The sequence below is a fragment of the Molothrus aeneus genome, chromosome 1, assembly GCF_037042795.1.
Source record: "Molothrus aeneus isolate 106 chromosome 1, BPBGC_Maene_1.0, whole genome shotgun sequence".
NCBI classification, from domain to species: Eukaryota; Metazoa; Chordata; class Aves; order Passeriformes; family Icteridae; genus Molothrus; species Molothrus aeneus.
In genome coordinates, this window is record NC_089646.1 from 91,617,843 (window position 1) to 91,642,380 (window position 24,538).

At 42.5% G+C, this 24,538-nt stretch overlaps 1 protein-coding gene across 1 annotated transcript in view; it reads left to right on the forward strand.

Annotated features, from left to right (window-relative positions):
• Positions 1-1,817: 1,817 nt before the first annotated feature.
• The window catches only part of TMEFF1 (transmembrane protein with EGF like and two follistatin like domains 1), a 113,303-nt gene continuing 90,582 nt past the window's right edge, over positions 1,818-24,538 (forward strand). Inside the window, exon 1 of the mRNA XM_066560688.1 lies at positions 1,818-2,132. Coding sequence (XP_066416785.1) covers positions 1,898-2,132 — 235 coding nt within the window. The 5' untranslated portion in view covers positions 1,818-1,897. The remainder of the gene's footprint in view (positions 2,133-24,538) is intronic.

Below are 24,538 nucleotides of genomic sequence, written 5' to 3' on the forward strand. Positions count from 1 at the left end.
TGGCTGTATAGGCTGTAACTACTGCCTATAAATGTATTACAGATTTAAATTCAAGGGAAAGAGAAATGACTAACTGGAGCACTGGATGTCACAAGAACAAATGGGTATGAACTGGTCTTGAATGTGTTTGAGGTGAGAGCTGTCCTGGCCCAGCCCTTCAGCAAGAGGCACAGTAAAACAGCATATTTAGTGTACGATGGATTTAGATGTGTTTCAGGGAAGAAGGTATACAGAGCATTTGCTCCTATAGCAGCAAAATGCTACCTTCAAAACATCTCTGCCAGTCCCAAGACCCAAAGATCCCAAAGGTTCATCTGCTTAAATAGCAGCATGCAGACCTAGAGAGCTTTGAACATCCTGGCCTGTGTACCTCAGCAGCCCCATTTCATCAGCACCAGCTCCATTTGAGTTAATGCACCCCACCTTACTGAGGAGCAGAGCTCTTCTCACATCTAGCATCACCAAGTAATTACAGAAGAACATTTTCTTGGCAGAGGCAGCCAGTGCTGAACCCCCTCTGCCAAAAGGAAATTGCTCTCTTAGTAATACAGGACTTAGTCTTCAATGCTGTATTTAAATAGACAACAATCTGACTTTATATGTCTGACTTTATATGTGCCTCCCAAAGCTTACTCCTGGATTTATGGCCTTGCTCTTGACTGCTCTGGTTAACAAACTGTTCAAAGGTCTCCTCACACAAGAGCTATACCTTAGTGCAAGCCAGATCTCCTCACACAAGCTCTACACTTTACAGCCTGTCAGTGGTGTGTAGAAACAGAGAGATGAAGGAAAAAGGCAGGTTTTATTCCTGAAAAACAAATGGTTTGCACAGTGGATTAAAAAAAACCTCACATGAAACGTGCCAACTGAGACAGGAAAAAAATCTCGTTGAACGTAAAGCATTGTCTTGTGTTTTCACTATGCGAAAACAGTCACTGTGCTGTCAATTTACACAAAGCTTTCAGCCACACAGATACATGCTGAGCATCTGTACTCAAGATATGTGCCTGGTACCTTCTACCTGTGCAGTGCTTCTGACCTCTGAAGTGTAAGGGACTGGAAAACCCGTAGATAGTAAAAGCACTCTGTTAAAAACTCACTGTCTTCACCGCAAATATATTAATTGACTTGGACTGGTGCAAACGCTCTCGCTATACATGCTGGGCTTCCATTCAGCAAAAATTAAACACAACCCTTACAATTAATAGAAGAGACGATCTCTTTGCTTTCTTTCCCAACCCCACTCACGCCGGCTTATTAGTGAATAACAAAAAATCACCCAGAGAGTGACAAGCGCTGTGCCAGCGGTCCTCCTTCCTCGACGCCCCTGGGGACCCTCTCTGCCCCGTTCACCCACCGGTGCTGTCCCCGCACGCCTGTCGCCTGTGCCCGCTCCCAGCCCGGCCCGCCCGGGACCCGCACCGCTCCCTCGGGGGCGGCCCCGCCGTGAGGGCGGGCGCTGCCGCCGCCGCTCGCCCTGCCCGCCGAGCGAGGAGAAGCCCCTCACCTCCCCTCCGGTCCCGGGGGAGGGGGCTGCTATCACGTGTGCTTCCTCCCCCATCTCTCGCTCTCTCTCTCCCTCCTCCTCCTCCCCCTCCGCGGCGGCGGCGGCGGCGGCAGCAGCCTCTCGGCTCCGCTCCCTTTGTTGCAGGCGGAGCGGCGGCGCTGCCGGGCGCCGCGCACAAAGGAGCGCGGCCGGGGCGAGGCGGCTCCGCTGGGCGGACGGGCGCGGACGGAGCGCGGCCGCGGCGGGGACAGCCCTGCCCGCGCCCCGGCGGCGGCGGCGGCGGCGGCAGCAGCGGGTCCGTGCGGCCGCTGCGGCGGGGATGCTGAAGGTGCGCTCCGGCGCGGCGGAGAAAGGAGGGTCCCGCCCGGGCGGCGCCGCGGGCTCCGGTTGATGCTGCGGGCCTGCTGCCGCCATCCCGCTGCTCCTCGGCCGCCCCTCGCCATGCTGGGAGAGAGCCCGGCCGCCGCCCGGCCGCTGCTGCGGGCGGGACCCCCGCTGGCGCTCTGCTACACCTCGGCCCTCCTGGTGCTCGCCCTCTCCGCACTGCCCGCTGGCCGCGCCTCTCATCCCTTGCCCGGCTCCGAGTGCCAGGGCGGCGGCAAGGGGAAAGGCATCAACTGCTCAGGTAATGCCCCGCCGGCTCCCGCCCCGCGCCCACCCCTGCGGGCAGCCCACGCGTGCACGTGGAGGGAGGGCTGAGCGCGGCCCCCTGCTCCGCCCGGCCCGGCCCGGCCCGGCCCGGCCCGCGGTGCCGCTGCGGGCGGCGGAAAACAAAGGAGCGGCGCCCGCCCCGGCCCCGGGTGCGGCGAGCCGGTTCCCCGGCCGGCCGGGAGATGCCCCTCTGCGGGGCGCGGGGTGCCCCCGCTCCGAGGTCTCCCCGCCGAAGGGAAGGGCTTTGCCGCCGCCTCTCGGCTTTTGTTGCTCCCCGCTGCTGCCCTCGCCGCGGTGCCGGCAGGTGCGCGCCGGCCGCCCCGGGGCTGCCCGCATCCCGCCCCCTCCTCCGCCGCCCTGCCCTGCCGCTGCCCCGGGCCCGTCCTGCCGCTAGCAGGGGGTGCGAGCCGGGTGGCAGCCGGGAGGGCAGCCCTGATGGCTCACACGGGCTGTTTCTTGGGTCTCACTCTTGCTGTGAGCAGCCCAGCCACGGGGTAGCCTCTCCGCCCGTCCGTCTGCCGGCTGTCGTAGAGATTCAGTCATGATGAGGTGTAGGCAGCAAAATACCCCGCGATGTGCTCAGAATAAGCTTTCTTGGGTTTTTTCTTGCTTTGGTTGCATGGCATACATAATATACATAATTATGTGCTGGTATTGTAAGGTTGCAATGTGGTTTGTCATGACAGCAGCACGTTTTCTTAGATCTTGAGGGATATGATGGTTTTGAAGTAGAACAAAGTAAATACATACAATATAAAGTTTACAGGTTTTAAGAAAGATTTGTTTGTCTTCTAAACTACTATTTAGAGAAGGGAATTTATTTTTTTTTCTCTGAAAAATGGCTGTGGATGCCTCCTCCTGCCTTTTAAAATGATAGGTTTATTGCACTGCACGAATCGCCAGCGAGAGCTGTACAAAGTGCCTTCTCCAAGGTGATGAAGGTTTCTCGCCCTGTGCGTGGAGCCCCCCGCTCCCATTGTCTTCAGCGGGATTGGAAGGCAATTTACACGTTGGAAGGAACTCTCGGTGCCTTCCAGGGTAAGGTCCCCAAACTATACCAGAGATTTCAAGAAATGAGTGAACGGAAGAGTGATCTTCCTGCCAATTACATTTTACAATACGGATAATGCTGCTAAAGCAGGCTATCAAATTCGCAGACCAGCAAACTGTGGCAAAATGGTCTTGCAATACAATAAATCTGCTACACATTCTTGAAATGCTCCTCTTCATTTTACCCAGATTAGATATACACTGTGTTACTGTGTGACAGTACCACAATGCTACTGTTTTGCTGCTGCCGCCTGACTTTTCATTCTGTTTGTAGGAATATGATGGTTATTTTTAAAGAGAGGTTAATAGGTTAATGTGTCACTGGCGTTAGCGGCTTACCCATCAGAGACATATGGGTCATTAGACCATGGCATGAGCATAAATCAGTGAGATTAAATATGGAAGGCTGCTGAAATGTATGAGGAAGTTTCTAAGATGATATGGAACACAGGGATATCATTATTTATAAACAGCCACAGAAAGAGGGCTTTCCAGCCTGTAATTAGAAAACCGTGTGCTATATTGAAGGCATTCAGCATGGTTCTACTAAAAATAGGCACAAGCAAATGTATGTGCTATATACATACTTGTGGCAGGCACTCTTTTCAGGGTAACTCCAAAAATATGGAAGGAAAATTTTGTTTTAAATGCAGTAGTCAGATTCTGCTGTGTGTTAACCGTTTCATGCAAAATGGCAGGGTTTCAGTACTCAACTTTATTTTGAAAGAACTAACATCAACACACCTTATCTGGGTCCGATTTTCCCCTCACTTACCTTTGCACAGCTTCATTAACTTTTACTGAAGGAGCTACTCCCTGAAAAAGATGAGTTTCCTGTATTTACACGTGGGACCAGATGTTGGCATTGGCACCCTTCTCAGTGGAGTGCTACGATGTACATTGCTGTTTATACTGAAAGTTCAACTTGAGAACACTACTACTACTTCTCCAAATGACTGGACTCTCTAAATTGCTTTCCATATTCAAAGAAGCAAAATGCTTCTCCTTTCTTCTGCTGTTTTGCAAGTTTAATATGTGCATCAGTTTGACCTGCTGCCCTAACAGGTTTTTTGCACTTCTTGAGATGGTTCCTGGGCTGGTAATATTTTATCATTGTTAGATTATATAGCTACCTTTATTTATTTGTTATTTCTTTTCAGAAATGCTGAAGCCCTCTCCTTTATTGCTACAGAATATGCTGCTTAAGAAAGAGTTTGCTGTAAGAAAAGAACATTACAAGGTGGAGGACACAGGCAGACAACATGAACATTAAGATGGCTTTTTCAGCCTTGATTCTGCTCCTTTGGCACATGAATTGCAGCTTGGCCTTTTGTTAAATTATGATATAATTGCATCATCCCTGGCCAAAGGAAGAACATTTGATAAAATGATTAGAGCAGGAAACAGAGAATTAAGATGTATCTGGAGTTAATTGACAATGCGGACTTGTGTGTGTTTGCTCATCTGTCAATCCATACTTTGCTAAGCTAATGAAATGAAATAAAATAACCCTGTTTTACCCAGAATGGAGTAAAAACAAAATAGGTATTTCTTTCTGGAGAAGACAGTCCTAGGCTGGTGTTTGGAGATGTTATATTATTCCCAGTGCTACATGTAGTCTTCTTCCCTAAAATTCCTGATACTCCCTGACTGTCCAAGTGCTGGTGGTGTGATGCTGGGCTCGGGCTTTGGGGTAGCTGTGTCCTTAGTGAGGGTGCTGTGAACTACAGAGAGTTATTGGGCATCCTGTGTGTGAAGGTAAGCACAAGGTGTACTTCCTTCCTGAGCTCCTAATACCATGGTGCTCTCTGGAGACACAAACTATGCATGGGCATTGCCAGTTTTAGTGTTGAATCTCTGGTGTGAGATGTGCTCCGGTCACCTGTGGAGCCACAGGGGTTGTAGCTGGATCATAGCTGACCAAACGCTGCAGATGTGGGTGGAAGGTACACAAACTCAATGAGAGACACTGCTCAGTGCACTGGTATGTGTGTCTGCACCTGGGATTTTAATTAACAGGGATATGCTTGTGTTGTGAGCCTTTCACTGTGCTGCTCCCTCGTGTGATAAAATAGACTTGCTAGGGATGATTCCATGCACCACCTATGAGTCTCATAGACTGTGTGCTGCCCCTGCTTTTCGTAAGATCTCTCTGAGTGAAATGAGTAAAAACAAAGTTGTTTCAAGACAGCTTATTGAGGATTGAATGAGCAAGATGAGATCCTGTTTAAATGTGAATACGGTGCATTTGTTTCCATTACTTTCTTGGATGCCTTCATGTCTATCCTTCAGATCCTGTAGCAGGAATCCCCCAGTCTTACTATTGATGGACACCTATTATGGTGCTGTTGTAGCTGTTTTTCTTATGAGAAGATGAGATCTAAATCTACTCCTATCTGGTATGTCTACACTTGAGGTGAAGCCTCAAGATAATTAGTGAGTTGGCCAAAATGAGTTTTGTGTGCACTATTTCTTGCTCTAAACTATTGTGTTGTCTGAGGCTTGGATCCAGGCTGTCCCTGCTGTAAGAAGGGAGAGTGAACACAAGCATGTAGCTCCTTTGGCCCAGTCCACGTGGCAGATGTGACTGTGGATTTTGGAGGATATAAACCTCAGGCACTGCTGGTCTCTGGAGCTCAGCCGTGGTTTCTGCCTGGGCTCAGTGGGGACTCTGTGAACCAGAATGAGATGTGGCCTCAAGACTGGCTTTCATCTGTGCTTATCAGCTAGAACAGACATATCCTTTGTGCTTTTTGCTCAAATTAAGTGGATGAGGGTTTTTTTTTGCTATATCATTCTAAGTTACACAGAGCAAAACCAATTTGTGCTAAAGATATGCAGCCATGTTGGTGATAACATTTAATAGCAAGGGATGTAAGAGAGATACAGGTTCAGGTAAATTATAGTATTTTAAGAATTACATGTTGTTTTGTGTTTGCATAATTCCACTTGATCTGAAATGGTAGATGAGAATAATTGGTTATTTTATCTAAGATACTGTGAGCTATGTTCCTGTAAATGAATTATAACAGTCAAGCCAAATAAAATGTGATATGTGTTTATGCCAATTGAACTTCTGAAGTAAATGATCTAAACTCAGTCAGGTTACATGTCACTTTGAGAAACTATCATAAGGCATGAATATAAATCAACTACATGCAAAAAGTAAAAGCAATTATTAAAAAGAGAAATTAAAACTCGGACAGTATCATGCATATATTTGTTTCCCTTTAGTGTAATTGCCTGGACATGAAATGTCCTTGCAATACAGATTCTTATGCTGATTAAAGAGCCAAAAGGTAATTAAAGTAGAATTGAAAGTGTCAGAATAGCAGAAAATCATCTTGTAACAGGTGTCACTCCATCATTGTCACTAGTGGGAACTGGTAGTGTGATGGAGCAATTGAGGCTTGACTGAGGGGATTGGATTGAATCCAATTTCTTTATTGGTTTTTTGAAAAGAGGAAAAAAGAAGCTGTGTTTGTTGTGGAAAATACTGCTAAGGAAGCATTCTTCCTGTACCAAGATCTCTCAGATAATTCCTATTAAGGGGAAAACAAGAAGTCTGGTCCTTTTCTTCCTGTTGATGTAGGGATAAATATTTTATACTTCTATCTTGTCAGTTTTCTTCTGGAGTTGACAGTAGACTGGATAAAGAGGAGAGTTGATACTTGGACTAGAAAAAAAAAGAAGCTATGGCCAAGAACTTTGGATAGAGAGATACAAATGCAGAGAATCCGACTGATATTGACAGGAGTCGGTACCCTCTTCCTGGAAAGAGATCATTCCATTCCACCATTGATCCATCAGCTGAAAGCACTTGTGCCTTCTCCAGCCTGTGGTCAGACTCTGGGGACTGTCCCCAAAGCAGACAGTGGCAATAGTTCCCAGGGTAACAGTAGCTGTAGCAATTGTGGAAGGAAGAATACTGAGCATCAGGAATGTGGAAAAAGGATCTATTCTTCTAACTTGAGACTCCTGCATATTCCCCCTCACTGGGCGCTCACAGGTGCTGTGGAACAAGAGTGGAGATAGGGGACATGTTGGTATTGTGAGGTGGAAGCTTGTCTTTTTCTAAACTGACTGTGGTGCTCAGCAGAGCTGAAGACCAAGTAGAAGTACTCTTTGAAAAATTGTTCTATCCCAAAAATAGCTTTCCATAAGAAAATGATAATTAAATACTATGCTGGATATGAAATAGTCCCCTCTAATTGCTGTAGTTTATTCCTAGATCATCTTGAAATTCTAATAATTTAGAAATATAGAGAAATAGAGGAAGAAAAAGAGAGAGTGTGGGGAGTGGAGGAGTGGAGCTTATTTTGTGGAACTCCTAAGCGTGTAAGGAAGAGCTTTTTTCACTAAATCAGTTGATAATAAATTTTATGAAACTATTTCTTGGTCTTCTTTGTATGATATTTTTCTCTTATAAAAGGAGAAGTAGTTACAGAAAAAATCTGATTAGGAGTAAGCTCAGCAGTCAAAACTGTGATCTGATGATATTAAAGTTTCCTGGAGAACCTGAAATCTGTTTATTTGTCTTGATGAACAGCTACAATGTATCTTTGGTTCTAATTTAGTTCACAGATGGCTTTAGGGGGATGTGAAAGCAGAATTATTTAATCTTGTATTATTAGGACAGTATCTAGTGGTGCCATTAGTTGCCATTAGGTATCTAGGATTTATGGATCATATGTTTTACTATTTGTTTGTTTATTTTAAAGGAGAAAAAATTCCAGGTCTTTTTTTCTCTTCAAGACTCTTTCCAGGGGACTTCTGTGTTCTGTGGAGCAAGATGCCAGTGAAAGCCTTTGCTACAAGAGTACCTGAAAGACTTCAGTTCTCGCTGACCTGGTTACATGCCCAGACCTGGCTGGCTGGGAGCTGGTAGACAGATCGGGCTCTGCATGCATTTGCATATCTATTGATGTGAATTTCTCCATTTAAGAGAGCAATTTAATGTTACACTGATATCAGTGTTCAATTTCTTTTAAGTTGCTCTAAAACTGGTCATAGTGTGGTTTATGAGGAGGCAGTGTTTGACTAGCAAATCGGGATTTATTTTAGGATAATTTAAATTCTCATTACAGTAGACAATTTGTAAGGACTGAAAAGGTAGGACTTTTCTGATAAAAGATTATGTGTTACAGAAACAGCGTTTAAAGGATCTGGTTTGAAATAAAATTAAACCCCTGTAATACCTCTCTTTTGATTTCGTATTACGAAAATAAATTTAGTTGCAGTTACAGTCTTGAAACACCCACATTATATAACTGTGTTCAAGCTGGCAGGATCCTCATGCATGGTTCAAAAAGAGTGTTAATTAGGACCAGCAGGAAAACATGTAAAAATTAAAGGGAAGAAAATCTTGGACAAGACAAAACTGTCAGTAATTTTTCTGAAGTCATCTGACTTGTCTTGGTAGGTGCTGGGTTTTCTCCACCTTTTCCCATCAGGCTGAGACCTCAGTGTGCTCCTATGTCTCTTAAATAGGAGCAAAACTCTCTGTACTTTTGTAAGATGCATTGACAGAGAGAGCAGCCAAGGAAGAGAACAGGTACAATGTCCACAAACAGACAAAAGGGTGTTCAGGACACGAAATGGTTCTTCTCAGGTCTTGTCTGGAGGCCAAAACCTCCTGAAATCTGGCTCTGCCTGGCTGCAAAGCTGTAGGCAGCCTCATTCCAGTTGCCTGGCTTGCTGGCAGGCAACAGCCGTGTTCCTGTAGGAAAGGCCCTGGGGCATCTCCTGTGCCTACCATGAATCTCATGGGATCCATGTGGAAGCAGATGGGGTGAATGGGGGCAGTCAGGCAAGCCAGAGAGTTGGAACTGTGCAAACTCTGGTTAATCTGGCCCTGATCACCACAGTGTGTTCCAGGGAACACAAAATGCCCGCCTTTAGGGGCTCCAACTGCTTTATCCCAGATTCACCCCTCACTGTTCCTACCCAGCTTCAGGAGTCTGACACGTGTCAGGGTTCACCTGACCAAAAAATGCTGCTTTAGGAAGTGTTTTAAGCAGTCTCAGCTATTAACCAGTGAGAGCCCTGCAGGTGGTGAGGGAAGAAGGGAGAACACAGCCCCCCATGAAAACGTGCTGTCACATCTGCTGCTCTGTGGCTATAGAAAACCTCCTGTAAACACACATATTTCAGCAGTGGGTGACAAAGTGTCCTGTTGCTTAAGCCTGAAGTGTATGGAGGAGTTTGTTGTACCTCACAAGAGATTTACTTGCTTTCTTTCCTATTCACAGACACTTCACATGTGACTACAAAGAATGAGTGTTTGGATAAACATCATTTGCAGAAGTGGCTCTGTTTTCTCTGAAATTTTGAACTGAACAAGATTCTTAGCCAGAGCAACACAAAAGCTTGAGAGACAGGATAGTTAAAGGTGTTCGTGCATGTGCCAAAAGTGTTCAGAATAGTCTAGGCATTCAAAATGAATGAGTGCTTTTGAAAATTCAAGCTTTAATCCTTAAGGATGTCCATAAAACACAAGAACAAGTTATAAAATCTTTAGCTGGTTGGTATAGACAGCTAAAACAGAGCTTTCAACAGGTATTTCCATCAAAAATTTGATAAAAAATTGTGGTTGGATAGCAGTTTGTTGCTTTAAAAATTCAGGGAAGCGTTGACCTAATGAAATGTTTACATTTTGCTAATTAGTATTGACTCTGATTGTGTGCTGCCTCTGCCTGATCCCTCTGGGAGAGACAGAGGTCAGTGTGTTGTGCCAAATGGGTTCTCCTGAGCAGCAAAGAGCAGCAAAAGATCCTTAGATGAAAGAAAGGGGTGCCCTGTCCCCTCCCCGAGCGACATTGCCACGTGCAGTGGGCAGATGAATGGTTCTTTTCCTGAAGCACCACCTCTCTCTCACAGAGCTTTTTCTTCATCCTTCACCTCTCCCAGGATTTTGCAGAGACAATTCTGTGAGGCAGAATTCTTTCTTGCTGTCTCGATTGGAAGTATAATTTTATGGAAGTATCATTTCAAGGTTATAAAAGTGAAAAAAAAACAGGCAGGCTCCTGTTCAGGTTATAGAATTGTTTTCTCATATAAAACATGGGGTTGGGAAGGCAATTTATTTAATTGTATTTCTACTCTGTTTTAACTGCAAAGGATGTCCTTTTCTTCACTTGTGCAGGTGTTTACACCTACAAAGGATGTCTTTGTGAAAACAGTTAAATGTGTTTGTAATGTGCAAAACTGGTTCTGTGCTGTAAGAAAGACTCTTTTTCATGTGAGAAGCAAGTGGCTATGGTAGGGATGAAACAAAAATTTTGGCTAAAAACCACAAAGAACAGATACTTTTTTTTTTCCTGCTCTTTGTTAAAACCTATGTCTACAATATGGAACAGTTATCCAGGTGAGAGAACACAATCTCCACATTTGCAAGTGATATTCATGCTTCTGACTGAACAAACAAAGAGAATCACTGGAACCAAGCTCGAATTCGAGTGTTTTGGGTGATTTATCTACCAGATGGTAAATGCAGTCCAATGTAAAAAATTAGTCTGGGAGCAGGGAATCAATCATTCAGCACACTGATCAGCAAAGGGATTTGGGTGTTATAGCAGAAAAATTAATGAGCTGGCAATCCACTGCAGAGCAGCATTAAAACAAAAGATACTACACTATAATAAAAGAGTCTTCATCCAGAAGACAAAGAGATGAACATCCTGCTTTGTTAGACACTTGATAAACGTAATCTAAAGTGGTGTATTATATCCCAGGCCCCTTATATCACTCAAACATAATGACTCAAAAATTCAGTATCAAAATCTGGAGATCAGAGTTAATTTGGGAAAGTGAAGCTTTTCACTGCTTTCACAGTTCTTTCCCAAATACATAGGTTTTTCTGACACAGAAGTTACTTACTAGTTTTCTGTATTATGGTAATGGATATTTCTGTTCTATTTAAAGTCACTCTACTATGCATTCAGAATTACTTAATGAAAGATTATAAGATACCAATACTAGCTTTATGACATAATTACATCTTTCTTTAAAAGTCCTGAAAATATGTCCCTAGCCTCTTTCAGTTACTCAGGCTACAAGAAATCAGAATAGTTTTACCACCAAAAGCTCTTCATGACTTTTCTCTGATTTTCCTTGTGAAGCATTGAGTCTCTATCTAGAAAAGACTAAGAAAAGGTGGCTTCTGTGCTCATTTTCCATTTTTAAGATATTTCTGTTGGGTTTTGAATTTTTTTTTTTTTAACTGTAAGGATTAGGTGCAGGATAGGCTGTTTGGGGAATGCCGTGAGGTACAGGCTGCTTCTGTAGGGACGAAGGGCAGCAGCAAGGTCTGGCTGTGCTGGTATGGGGCCACTTGACATGGAAAATCCATCTTTTGCTCCCCTCTCCACCCTAAGGGATCAATGCATTTCGGTGACTGCAGGTAACTGAAAGAAATAGGTTTGTAACCTGTCTCTTTTCTACTGTGGAAAGCAACCAGAATCTGCTGTTATGTGTCCTCTGTGAGTAAATGCTTTTATTTCTGAAAAGAGTCAATGAGATCAGAGACCTTTGTGCCATCTTGTCCTCCAATTTTGGTCTTTTCTTATTTGGTTTGGTTTTTTTTTTTTTTCCCTTGGGGGTGAGGATTGGTAGATTGATAAAGAGCTAACAAAGCACATAACAAAAATCTCATGTTGATCATGCAAATCTAATATCCAAATTGTCTTTCATTTTCTTACTATTTCTTAGTATTTCTCCATGAATAACTTATTTAAAAAGATTTCTACAAACAGGGGAAGGGAGCTGATGGTCTGACTTCCTAAGCAGTAGAGCAAAGCCCACTACCTAAGGATTTTTTCCAGAATTGCTAACCACCGATTAAAATCAACGGGAGCTTCCAGATCATGGTCTTTGTGAAAATCACATTTCCCTTTGTTCAGAGTAAGGAGTAAGAACCTGTAAATTTTAGTCTGATACAGCTGTACAGATTGGAGGTGTAGAAACAATGATATTCCATCGGCTTGCAGCCAGAGCTGTACCAAAGTCATGGGCTCAACTGCTTACATTTCTCCAAGCTACATGGACATGTTTGTATCCAGTTCAGTCTGGGTTTACTCATGAACTGTACCTCAGTCAGTGTTTGTGTATCCCAGGACTGAATTGTCCTTTTATTCCATTTTAGAGGTGTGGGTGTGAGACAAAAGGCAGAATTCAGTCATGTGCATGTTTACCTGTAAGCTTGTTATGTTTTGTTGTTTCTTTTTTCCTCATGCTATATTTATATGAAGATTTGTGCTGGCTGAATTTTTTTTCCTGCCATTTTGGGTGTGCTGTTACAGACAGCTGACTGAGGCTGTGAAGTGAGTGTGGCTGTGGCCCTGCATTCAAAGAGAAAACGCAGATTAAATTCAGATTAGCAGTGACACAAGGTCTCCCATTGCCCCAGCAGTGAGAGGGTGCAGAGCAGGGATGATAACGCGTCTGGTGCCCCTCTGCAGCCCATCCCCCTGGCCTGACTGGCCGTGCCTGGGGGCAGGACGAGGTTCTGCTCCTTGCTCACTTGGCCAGCTGTCCCAACACCTGGCAAAGTCGAGATGTCCTTTTGCAGCACCTGGGCGAGGGCAGAATGACAGCAACAAGGCAAAGTTCCCTGGTTCTCTGCTGCCCACTGGGTAGTGGCAGCTAATTTACAGCAATTAGGAGGTGTCCCTCAAGAGCTGTGGGCTGACCCTGGGAGTATTTTGGCAGTGCCTGCTAGCTGTGCTCCCTGGCCCCGGGAGGACAACCCATGAGCTCTCTAATCCAGCATTACATTTGCCGAGGGAATCCCCAGCTGGCAGCCGTGAATAATTTCCACCTGCTTCGAGCTCTGGAAGTGGCATGATGGGAACGGGGAGAGATGGATGAATTTGTTGAAAAAAGAGGTGGCCTTCTGTCTGTCCCTTAGGAAAGGCTTGTTTCTGGCTCTGAAATGCTGAGTGTCACAGTTCCACTCAGGTCCAGAGGCTTTGTCCAGCTTGCTGCTGTGGTGGGCTGCAGAGATGCCATCAGCTCCCAGCAAGCTGGAGTTCCACCAGTTCTCCACAAACCCAGTGGCTCTTCCAGCCCTGTGCCAGCCATCATTGCCAGAGGTGATGAAACAGGACAGCATGTCCTATGTATGCCATGCTGTAGCCCAACTATAAACTCCCAGCCCCTGAAAAGCCTTTCCAGGCTGGCAAAGGGGCTCAGCAGGAGCTCTGGGAATTGTGTTTCTCCTGGTGTTTCAATATGGATAAACGAGCGGGCAGAGAGGAATTATTAGCTATAGATTTATCTGACAAGAATGGATACAGGAGAAAAATTATTTCAGTAGGCTGAGCAGTGATTTGGGTTTTTTTGAAGTGTAATAGAGTTGTTAAAGTTTGAAAGGAAGGGAGCTGGCTGCTCAGGTTCTTCCTGGCTTCTGTAACTTACTGGAATTACCAGAACTCATTAAGAAATCTAAATGATCAACCAGGGGCTTGTTTGTTTGTTTTCTCCCTGTGACTTTTATGTGGCTGGTTATTTTGTTTCTTTTCCAGTGGTTTTCTGACTGTTTAATTACAGTTTTCAAAACTGTACCTAAATAGCATAGTGTATGGGTGTTCAGAGGAGAGAGTTTCTGCAAACCTAATTATGCTCCAGCACTATTCATGCTGCTAATGTTTCAGGGATGTTACCCAGGAGTTAATTTATTTCCTTTTTCTGTATATAAAATAGGAATCTAATATTATTTTACAAAAGCTTGTGTATTGTAAGAATGCACCACAATGATTTTTTAGTTTATAGATCTGCTAAAGGATTTGTAATGAGAGTGAAGTACAAGAGGAAACTGAGGTTTTCATATTAATTTGGAAACTGTGAGATCTAACTCTTACATTTTAATCTCTTACATGGAGAGTACCCTCTTGTTGGAATTAACTTCTATTTAGTATTCTAAAAGTGAAAAGGTACTTAGTTCTTTGAAATCAGTAACCACTTAAGATGTTATTATAAATTATTAATTTTGATATGGACTGGCAGGATCTGTGGTACATTTCCCTCTAAGTAAGTTTTGAAGTGTATTCTTGTTATTTTTTTTAATGTCTGTAGCTTTAGAACATGCAGTGTCGGCACTAAATTCTTTCAGATCACAAATAACTGCAACAGCCTTTAATTTTTTTTTTTTTTTTTTTTTTTTTTTTTTTTTTTTTTTTTTTGTTGGATAACTCATGTTTAGGCAAGCCAGTGTTTCATTTCCTATAGGTAGTAAAGTTCTGCAACTTGCAGATAGCTATTTCTTTCTGTTCCTGTAAATAGAACATTCCCACAAAAGAGCTGCCATCTATGCTGACTGTCATGCTGACAGTGTGTCATCCCCATGGCTGGGGGAGATCTGCCATGGCCTCCTTGGTCACTGTTTCTGCACTCAGGCCTATGTCCCGTTTCTTTTTGATTAATCCCACCATACACTATTTTCTTAACTCTGTTTTACCAATGGAATTAAAAACCTGGTTTAGAAATATATTAAAGAGTGGATATTGTAAACATTCTTACAATAATTTTGCTCTTGAAATTTCTGTATTTAGAAATTTCCCACCTCAGCAACATAATCAGTAACTTTTTTGTATATGTTTTAAAACATTTTTAAAACTTACACATGGGCCAGATTAATCTGAAAACTGCTGTACCCTTTTTTTTTTTTTGGTGTTAGTTAGACTTTAAGTCTGGGTGAAAACTTGGATTTTTGAGAAATAGTGGATACGGATACTTGGATATTTTAAATAGAACTTGATATATTCAATGAACAGCTTCCACTGCTGTGAATTATTGCATCCCTGCTTGAATTGCTTTGAAGGAAAAAAAAAGCATCCAGACGATGAGAAATGCCCAATTAGTGAACATGTCTGGAAAATCCGATTTCAGAAACTTGTCTAGCATTGCACAAGAACATAAAAATTACATTTGCTCAAATAACATTAATTCAGGAATCTTGTTTCTGAGCACTTGATTTGCGCTTTTAATATGGCTTTGCTTAACACAAGTTTCTTCAGGAAAAAAAAAAAGAAAAGAGAACAAACCTCCCCACTAACAACTAAGGAAAATACAGACATTTTTAAGGATGGACTGATTTTTAAGTGGCTGTGAAAAAAGCTAAGACCATTTTATCCTGGCAGAGACCTCTCACTTGAATTAATGGCATAATGGGTACCACTGGAAGTAGTTCTCTTTTAGCCAGCCACCTGAAAAACAAACATGGAATTTTTCCACATATTTATCAGAAAGAAAAGACCTAGCAACCCTGGGCTGTCTCTTCAGGCCTGGGATCCCATGTTTTCCAGTGGCTGTCTTTTATCCATCCTTGCCTCTTCCACTCTGTGATCCCTCTCCTCTGGCATTCCTGTGGTCTTCTTTCCACAATGCTGTTCCTGCCAGGTCTCTTTCCCTCCCAACCCATGCTCAGCTTTGTACTTGGACTGTTTTGTGCTCTTGGGCAAGGAGACCACTGAGACCATATGAATGTGGCAAGTAGGACAGACATACAAGTATGCCAGCACTGATTTTGAAAATGCTGGAGCCAGAGCTCACCTGGGACATCATTGAAAAAGAGTGCATGAAAGGTGGAGCCTGTGACTAGTTTTGCTGGTGGCACATAACAGATAAACCTCTTACAGCAGCTTAACACTTCAGGTGGATTGGATGTATTTTCACATAGCAGAATAAAATGATCTGAGCCTGGCAACTCATACCTCCTTCACTGCACCTCATATCTCAGCTCCTGAATGCAAACCTCCTCAAACACAATTATACAATAGCTACAATTTAGTCACTTAAAGAAAACCCAAACAACTGAACAAAACACTCTGAGTGCCCCAGCTTCATTCTTAAAAACTACACAGCTGGAAATTTTCTATGAAAATAATGAGCCTGCACACCATGAGCAACTTAAAACTTGATCTTATGGTGGAAAATGTTATACACCATTAACTAAAAATACAGTTCCCAGCCCTGTGTATTATTGCAGCTTTAGCGTTAGAAAGTTGCGTTAAAATCAAAGAACTCCACTGTTCAGAAGTTAGAAAATGCCACCATTTTGAAGTGTCAAACTAATTTTCTCCAGTAAGTCAAATATCCTTGTTTTCATGGGTATGTTTCTGAGATTCTTTTACAACTTATCCTACAGAAGCTCTGTACAGCCTTTTTTTCTCAGGGTCAGTAAGACTGTCTTATTTCTTGGTATGAAAGGGAAAATAATAAAAGTGAAACAAGTATTTATTCTATGTATCTTAGCAGCATCAACTGAATAATATAATTTGATGACACTGGAAAAACTTTGCAGAGCAGGAAGGGAAAATTGTAATTTAGTTTTGGGGCGCAGGTTCATCTTGATCTTTGAATGTGACAGAAATCCCCCTTCAAAGAATGCTTTTATGAGAGAGGGTATTGGAAATTGACCTTGCCAAGGGTTTCACCTCCTTCGGCCTTCAATGCACCATGCTCTCAACTGGCTTTTTAGCACCAGCTAAAAAGCAGAGAACCCTAGTGCAGCAAATAGTGGATATTTTTTGAATTAGTGTTATTTCTTAGTGTCACCATCCAAGGAGCTGTTCAAGAAATAACTGGACATGGCCCTTAGTACCAAGCTCTAGTTGACAAGCTGGAGATTGGACAAAGACTGGACTTGATGACCTTGGAGGCCTTTTCCAACCCAAATGATTCTGTGATTTTGTGATTCTGTGATTTTGTGATTCTGTGACAAGTACCAGATGTGACAAGACCATGAAGTGGAGAGCAGGAAGGGATTGCAAGGAGATAGGAGTCCTTGTCCCGTTGGTACCAGCAAGCTGCCTGCAAACTGTACCTTTGCTCCACCTGGAGAAGGTCCTGGAGCAGGAATTCCAGCGCTTCACTGCCAGCTGGTGGGGTAGCATGAACTCCAGAGGTCAACCAAATAGGGGGATAAAACCTCTAGGAGAAAGTTTTTTACCTCTGCTTGACTAGAGGTGCATACATGCATTTTACATATGGATTAACTTTTGAGTGGGCTCTTGGTATTTCCCCATGAACTTATACCCCTTAGTGAAATTTGAATGTCTCCCTAGCTTGGACAGACCTCATTACAGACATAAATATGCCTTATGCCACAGATTTTCATTGCTACTTTGAAATAATGAATTTCAGTATTTATCTTTCTGCAAAATGGGCAGAAATCTTGTGGAATAAAGAAGTCTGTCAGAAAGGAAGAGTTTGTTTGCTTTTTTGGAGCCTTGCATAGCCAGCATAGAAGCACTGCTTATGATTCATTTTCTTGTTTAATTTGCCTTGTTCTTCATGTTACACTTCACTAAATATATTTACTTTTATTCCTGCCATTACACATGACAGAATCTATCTGCACAAAAGGAATTTTAACTGCAAGAAAGGTTTTATAGACACAGAGTGAAACAGCAAAAGATGAGGTAGGAATCTAATGCAAGATGTTAAGCACTGTAGTTCCCAAAATTGAGGAGCAATTAAACTTTTTATTCCACTAAAAAATGTGAAATCTGTAAAGTAATATGGCAGCATAATGGGAAGCATCTCTTAATGGGCTTGTGCAGTTATTGCAAGTTAAAAGCAGTTGCATGTTCAGCTAACAAAATATGGGGAATGCATTTTCATTAAATGTCAGTGATAATGCAGTCACAAGAACAACAGTATACATAAGCCTCACAGAGCTATTAAATTTCTTGTATTTTCTAGGAGGAGCAAGAAAACAAGACACTGCTATAGGGAAAAAAAAACCCCACAGGATTAATCCAAGAAAACATGGCAGCTAAAAAAGAAGAGCAACCCAGTTCACTTTGAATCGCAAAAACAAAACAACCCCAAATAAACCAAAACATAAACCTTTTATCTCAGAGGAATCCCCTTTTTCCGAGTTCACATCTCTGGAAACACACTTGGTGGTAAATTTTAATCATCTAATCAAACAAGTAATAGAAACATTAATGATTTTTAACCTGCTGAAACTCATTGTCTCTTGGGGTCTGCTTCATCACCTGAGCTTACAAGCTCTGCATCTGCCAGCTTGGCTTATGAGCACAAACTCCAAGTTAAAAAAGAGCTGTGTTTCTAAAAGAGCTGTGTTAACCCTCTCCACTTTAGCAAGACAGTCGATTCAAAACACTGCAAAAAATATACAGGTTTTTTGTTTTTCCCCTATGTGTTTATGGAAGCAGCCTTTCCAGGCACTGGACAATAGGGAAGCTGAGGACACAGTGGCTGTTCCATCCATCTACTCCTGCCCTTCCTTGCAATCTAATGTGTCCTGCGTGTTTGCCCGTGGTAACCTCTGTCTCAGCACGGGCTGTGGATGAAGGTATCCAAGGGCACGCGTCCCTGCTGTTCCTGGCCACCTATGGCATGTCAAGCCATGGAGCCTGGCAGTCCAGTCAGTTTGCAGCCAAGGGGTCCATCCCATCTGGATTTCCTTGGCTTAAAAGGGGAGATAGCATCACAAGTCTAATTACTAATTGTTTTCCCTTTTGACTCTTCATGGAAGAGAGTGAGGAAGTCAAGCACGATTTTGCCTTGAAAAATCCATGCTGGCTGTTCTTGCTAGTCATCCTCTCCTGTGTTCAGTGATGGATTAGAAGAGGATGTTCACTTGGGGCTGAAGTGATGCTGACCCACTAATTATTCCCTGGATGCCCTTCATTGCATTGCTTGCCCTTCCATAAAGATGGGAATAATGTTAGCTTTTTCCTTGTCATCAGGGAGCTTGCCCTCCGACCTTCATTTCTCACAGCTGATTGACAACAGCTTCATGGTCACATCAGTCAGCTCTGCCAGATCCTTGGTGAAACCTGGCCTGGTGGATCTGAACATACCTGGTTTCCTCTGAGTAGTCTCTAACTTGTTGCTGCTTTGCTGTTGTGTGGCCCTGTGTGTTCTGGATGGGGTTGATATTTGTTGGGGCTCGGGAGCAGGCTTTGTCTATGAAGATTTGTAAGAAAGGACATGGAGTGGTTCAGCCTCTTCTTTGAGGCCTGTTACTTGTCTCTTCCCCATTTATCAGCAGACTCACATCTCTCCTGACCTTCCTCTTGCAAATAGCATTCTGGTAGAATAGTTTCTTTTTAACCTTAATGTCCCTCACTAGCTCCAGCTGGGCTTTTGCCTTCCTGTTTTTGTGCCAGAGTGCCCAGGCAATGCTTTTGTTCTCCTCCTGTCTTGCCTATCTTTATTTACACTTGTGTGCTCCCTTTTTGTATTTTCAATTCATTAAGGCTCTTTTCAGCCAAGCAGGCACACTGCCAAAAAGGTGAAGTCAAGACAGGGAACAGTCAGAGCCACATAAAGGTGCACTTGTGAGAAATGCAGCGGGTGAACAACTTCTCTAAAGGCAATAGATTTAGGCTGACGGGGGCAAGGACTTTAAAATAAGACATAGTTTTGTCTGTCTTTGTTCAAGAAGAGGACATTGATTGAAAGGAGATGGGGCTGGGTGAAATGTCAGACTGTTTGTCCTGCTTTTCAGTAAATTTTTCATTTCACGCTAAAGTTCATATTACTGCAGCCACATTGCTGCCAAGCCAGCTGTGCACAATTCACTGTGTGGAGTCAAAAGTGGACAGGGCAGCAGGAGAGTAATGAAAGCAGAGAGCTTTCCTAGGAAATGGAATAGCTCTGTGTGTCAGTGTAGGAAGAGTCTGCTGAAGGTCAGTGTGTAAGGTGAGGTGGAGAGGACAATTGGCTGGGTATTAGAAAAGCTGTGGCAGAATGGCAGGTGAGAAAAGCTGTTCCTCAGAGAAAAGGGATTTGAAAATTAAAATATCAGAAGGAAGAGTTCATTGTTAAGTCTGAATCAAGGGACTGAGACAGGATAAAACAAGTGAAAAAGGAGTGGTCTTCAGTCAGAAGTGAGCAAAGACTAAAATTGCTTGTTCAAGGTAAATGCTGAAGAAAGAGGAAGAAGCAAATGTAAGGACAGGATGAGTAGGAATAACAGAACATGGAGACATCAGCCTGGAAAGAGTGTAAAAACCTTGCTGGCCTCAAACAAAGAAGAAAACATGGGGTGAAAACAGGAACTCTTCCTGGCCATTAGGGAGCAGAACTGGATCCTTGGCAAGAGGCAGGGGGTGGCTGTGAGGAAGGAGGCAGTGAGGAGGGGACAGCCATGGGACCTGGGCAGGGAGGTCATGGGCAGCACCCAGGGTGTTGGACAAGAAACTAGAGTGTTATGACAGGAAGAACAGGGTGGATGGAAGAGAGGAAGAAGGCATTGCATCTAGCTGAGGAGTTGGCTAAGTGAGAGGATTAGGGAAGAGAAACATATTGAAGGTCCCTGAGGAAAAGGATCCTACATCAGGAAGCAGGAGAGGAGAAGTCAGTTCATCAAAAATATAATTTCTTTCTTCTTTTTTTTTTCCTTAAAAACCCAGAGAACCAAATATTCTCCCTGCTAGTGGATATTTACCCAAATTCTTTTATCAGTTATTGTGGTTTCCCCTTAGAAATACATTTTTTTTTCTGTTTAACAGACCATGAGCCAAAATGACAGATTAAGCCTCTAATATTGAAAATATGCACGTGCTTAATTCTACAGTTATGTACTTATGTTCTTAACTGTTTTGTTAGATCAGAGCTGAAGCTCAACTGCTTTAAATATTGAAAATGAAGATGTTTTCAAAAGGATTTAATACTGTTTCAGACTTAACAGATATGGATATTAGATCAAGAATACTTAAAATACTCACCCTGAAAGACTCACATAATTTTTAATTTGCTGTGATATCTTAATTCCATATATTTATCATTAATGAGATTTTTCAAAGCTGAAAGTACTTATCTAATGGTTATTGGTACCTTTAAAAATCTCCTAATTAATTTCAGAAAAATTAAATTAAATCACACATGGTGCTGGACTTAACATACAGTGACTGGATCAAGTCTTTAACTTTAAACTGGCCAGGTATTTTTCCAGTTTGGAATCAGAGATATGCAACATGCACAAACTGGTTTTTTTTGTCTTTATCATTCATATCAAGTTCATTCAAATAATTTAATTAAAGATTTTTGATTAAGATTTTTCATTGGAACATTTAGTTATGCTTTCTAGTTAAAAAGAAATTATATTGTCAGGATTTTCTGAGCATAGTCTTATACCTAGAATACCATCTTAAAATGACTGAGATTGATATGACAGAAGTTTCTAAACTCATTTGGAGGCCATTCTATTTCAAAAAATACAATTAATTTTTGGCATTATTTTCTTAAGTATTGCAAACTTTTGATGAAGAAAGACTGGTGATGATGAAACTGTGCCCTTTTATCCTTGGATACATGTGGTTTATAAATCTGGAATTACCCAATGTTTTGGTTTTTGTCCCTTAGTCTCTGTGGAGAAATGATGGCATGATTTTATAACTGTGACTTAGAAAAGTAAGTCTTATTCCTCCTTTCTTTTAGTTAGTTATTTCCAACATAAATGTTATGTTCTTACACTGTCAGAGCTTAATGTAGACATGCTGAACCTCATTGCCTTTTATCTTGGCAACAGCAAGATGTTTTGTGATGAAATTTAGTATCCTGATTTGAGATTCTCAAATCATTATATTTACCTATATGTGGACTATTTTAATATTGAAATTATATGCTAAAGTTTAAATGACATGTTGTTTTTTAAGCAACTCAGAAATGACTATATTATTTTATAATGTATACAATATTTTTCAGAAAATTGATGTTGCTTACTGTCCAGGTCTTAAAAAGTAATGGACTCATAACTGGATGCCCTTGCTGTCATTCTGTGTTTTGATTTGATCACTTTGTGGAAGCAAGACACCTTATTGCATAGTAGAAGTGTAAGAGAATGTATGTTTTGGAGAAAAAAATGGTAGGGTAAAAAATTATTTAAAAAATGTTTCTATTGTTACCAAGGCCCTTTTGTGAAAGCTAATTTTTACAGCTGTATTTGAAAAACATGCATTAAATACAGGAGGCACATTTATGAGTTTTTCAGCTCCCGGTGAAACACAGCATCCTGGTGTGCTGTCCCAAAAGCAATGCAGGCCAGTGACAGATTAATCAGAAAATCTTCTAGCTGAATATTTCTCCCTTGAATGTCTCTGCCAGACTGAAAAAGGATCTCCTAGTTCTGGAGAAATTTTGCTGACCCATCCTGGAAGCAGAGAGGAAGACGACGTTTTAATGAGTGTCTGTTTTCCTTTCCATTGCACAAGGCCATCTGGGTCTGACTCTGCTCCTGTAATTCATGCTCCACACTCTGAGGGAGACAAAGCAAATGCTTTGTTGGTGTACTTATAGCACACCATAAGTGCACCAACATGTACATACAGGGGTTTTTATTCTAAGGTTGTCCCTGGGACAACCTAATTTAAGTTGTCTGCCATTGGGGCAGTGTTTGGGTTTGACTGAGCTGTCTGACAGATGAATAACGTAGTGGGTTAGTGCTGGACAGAGGGCATGTGCATTGTGTTGCATGTAATTTTTGTAGGGTTGCCTGAAACACGTGGCCTTGTACTCATTAAGGCACGTTCTCCATGTAAGGTGCTCCAGTAGCAATATACTAGAGTAGCAGCAGTTCTACTGGTGTACTTCTGCTGCCAGAAGTTAGCAGAATTGTGATAGAAACAGGACACATCCTTGAGCAAGAGTATTTCTGGCAATATCTCTCTTTGTGAGAAAAGGTCTTGCAGTTCTTGGGTCTCAGCTCCTTGCTGACTTCAGCCACTGTCCCATCCTCTGGCAACAGCCCTGTGTGTAAGAGAGGCCAGCTTCTCCAGCTTTTCACACTGCACACAAGACTTCAGAAACTTCCTCTGTAGCCCATTGCTTACTTGATCTTTCCAGATCTTGTAGCTCTTTGTGGTTTTTTTATGTCTGTCTTGCCATCCGTTTTTGCCATGCTTTTCCTCTCTGAGGAAAGCCTTCTCCTTGTCTTTTCCTCCTTAGGTTTGTGATATTTCAGGCTTATGGACAGAGAAGATAAAGGCAGAATATTTTTACAGAATAGATACAAAATTTTACAGAAGATAATTTTACAAAATTTTACAAAATTTTTACAGAAGATATTTTTACAGAATTTACATGGCCTTTCTCTTCATTTTGTTCTGCTAATGTGTTGATGTGACAAGCCCACAGACATGGTATTTGGGTACCTGCCTGATGTATATGAAATGAAATTATAGCATTTGCCATTTAGTATCCTTCCTTTTTCTCTCTCCATCCCCTGGGGAAAATAGGGGATTATAGCTGATTATATTGCTGTACTTAATGAGCTTTTTAGTGAAGCAAAAGTTGAGGAGTAGAAAAACACAAAGAGAGAAAAAATTGGAGGACCAGATATTTCAAGACAGTAAAACTGTGTGAGGCGGAGTGTGAATCCTGTCAGCAGGAGATGTAGCACCTTGGCAGGAGCTGGAGTGTGCTGCCTCTGGGTCTAAGGGCTGTCACAAGCACCATCATTGGATATGCAAGGAACAATGTACTTCCTAGCATTTGAGTGTTCAGACATGCTCTGTGGTTGGCCATCATCTTCCTTCACCAAAACTCACTTCCAAGATCTTCTTGGTCTTTATAATCACTCCTGTTATTCTACATTTTTTTTTGCCTTTCTGATCCTGCATAGAAATTGACTTTCTTGTGACGGGGCAAAGAGCTTTTCCTGTTTGTGAATTAGATCAGAAACATATTTTCCTCTCTGTTTAATTGAAAGTGATCCAGCAATCAGGGGACCATGAGAATTTCAAGCAAGATTTTATTTCCCAGTGCTAGGAACAAGGGGAAGGCACAGCCATTGTGTCCTTGTCCAAAAAGTGTGTTTAGTCCAGAATGAGTGAAAAAATAGAACTATGATTTCATTCATTACTTGCACCCAGTGTTCCCTTCAGCTGATCTGGATGCCCCTTTTGGTCCTACTGCTAAAGCTGCAGTGTAAAGTTACTTGAGTCATTTTCACTGACATGCCCTTATCCCCTCTCTGAAGTGTGTGAAGTGAATGCAGGTGCTTCCAGCAGTCAGCAGATACTCATTGTGGCTGTATGGGGGAGGTATTTGGGCAGATTTTTTGTCCAGCTGGTCCATACCCAGCCTCCTTGGGCAGGTGTGATGTGTGAACAAATAAACATTACACCTCTCCCTCTTTTTGCTCCAGACTTTGATCAGAGAGCTCCTGACAAATTTGTCCTACTGTTTGGATCTGCTCTGGAGAACATCATTAGAGCAGCCACATCCTGGAGACAGAGACTCCTAATTATGGAGGTGGTGTGGTTCCTGCCTGCTCTGCACTGTTACAAGTGTCAGCAGCAGCTCTGTCTCTGTGCAACAGGAGGACAGAAAATTCCTCAGCATCTTAGGACC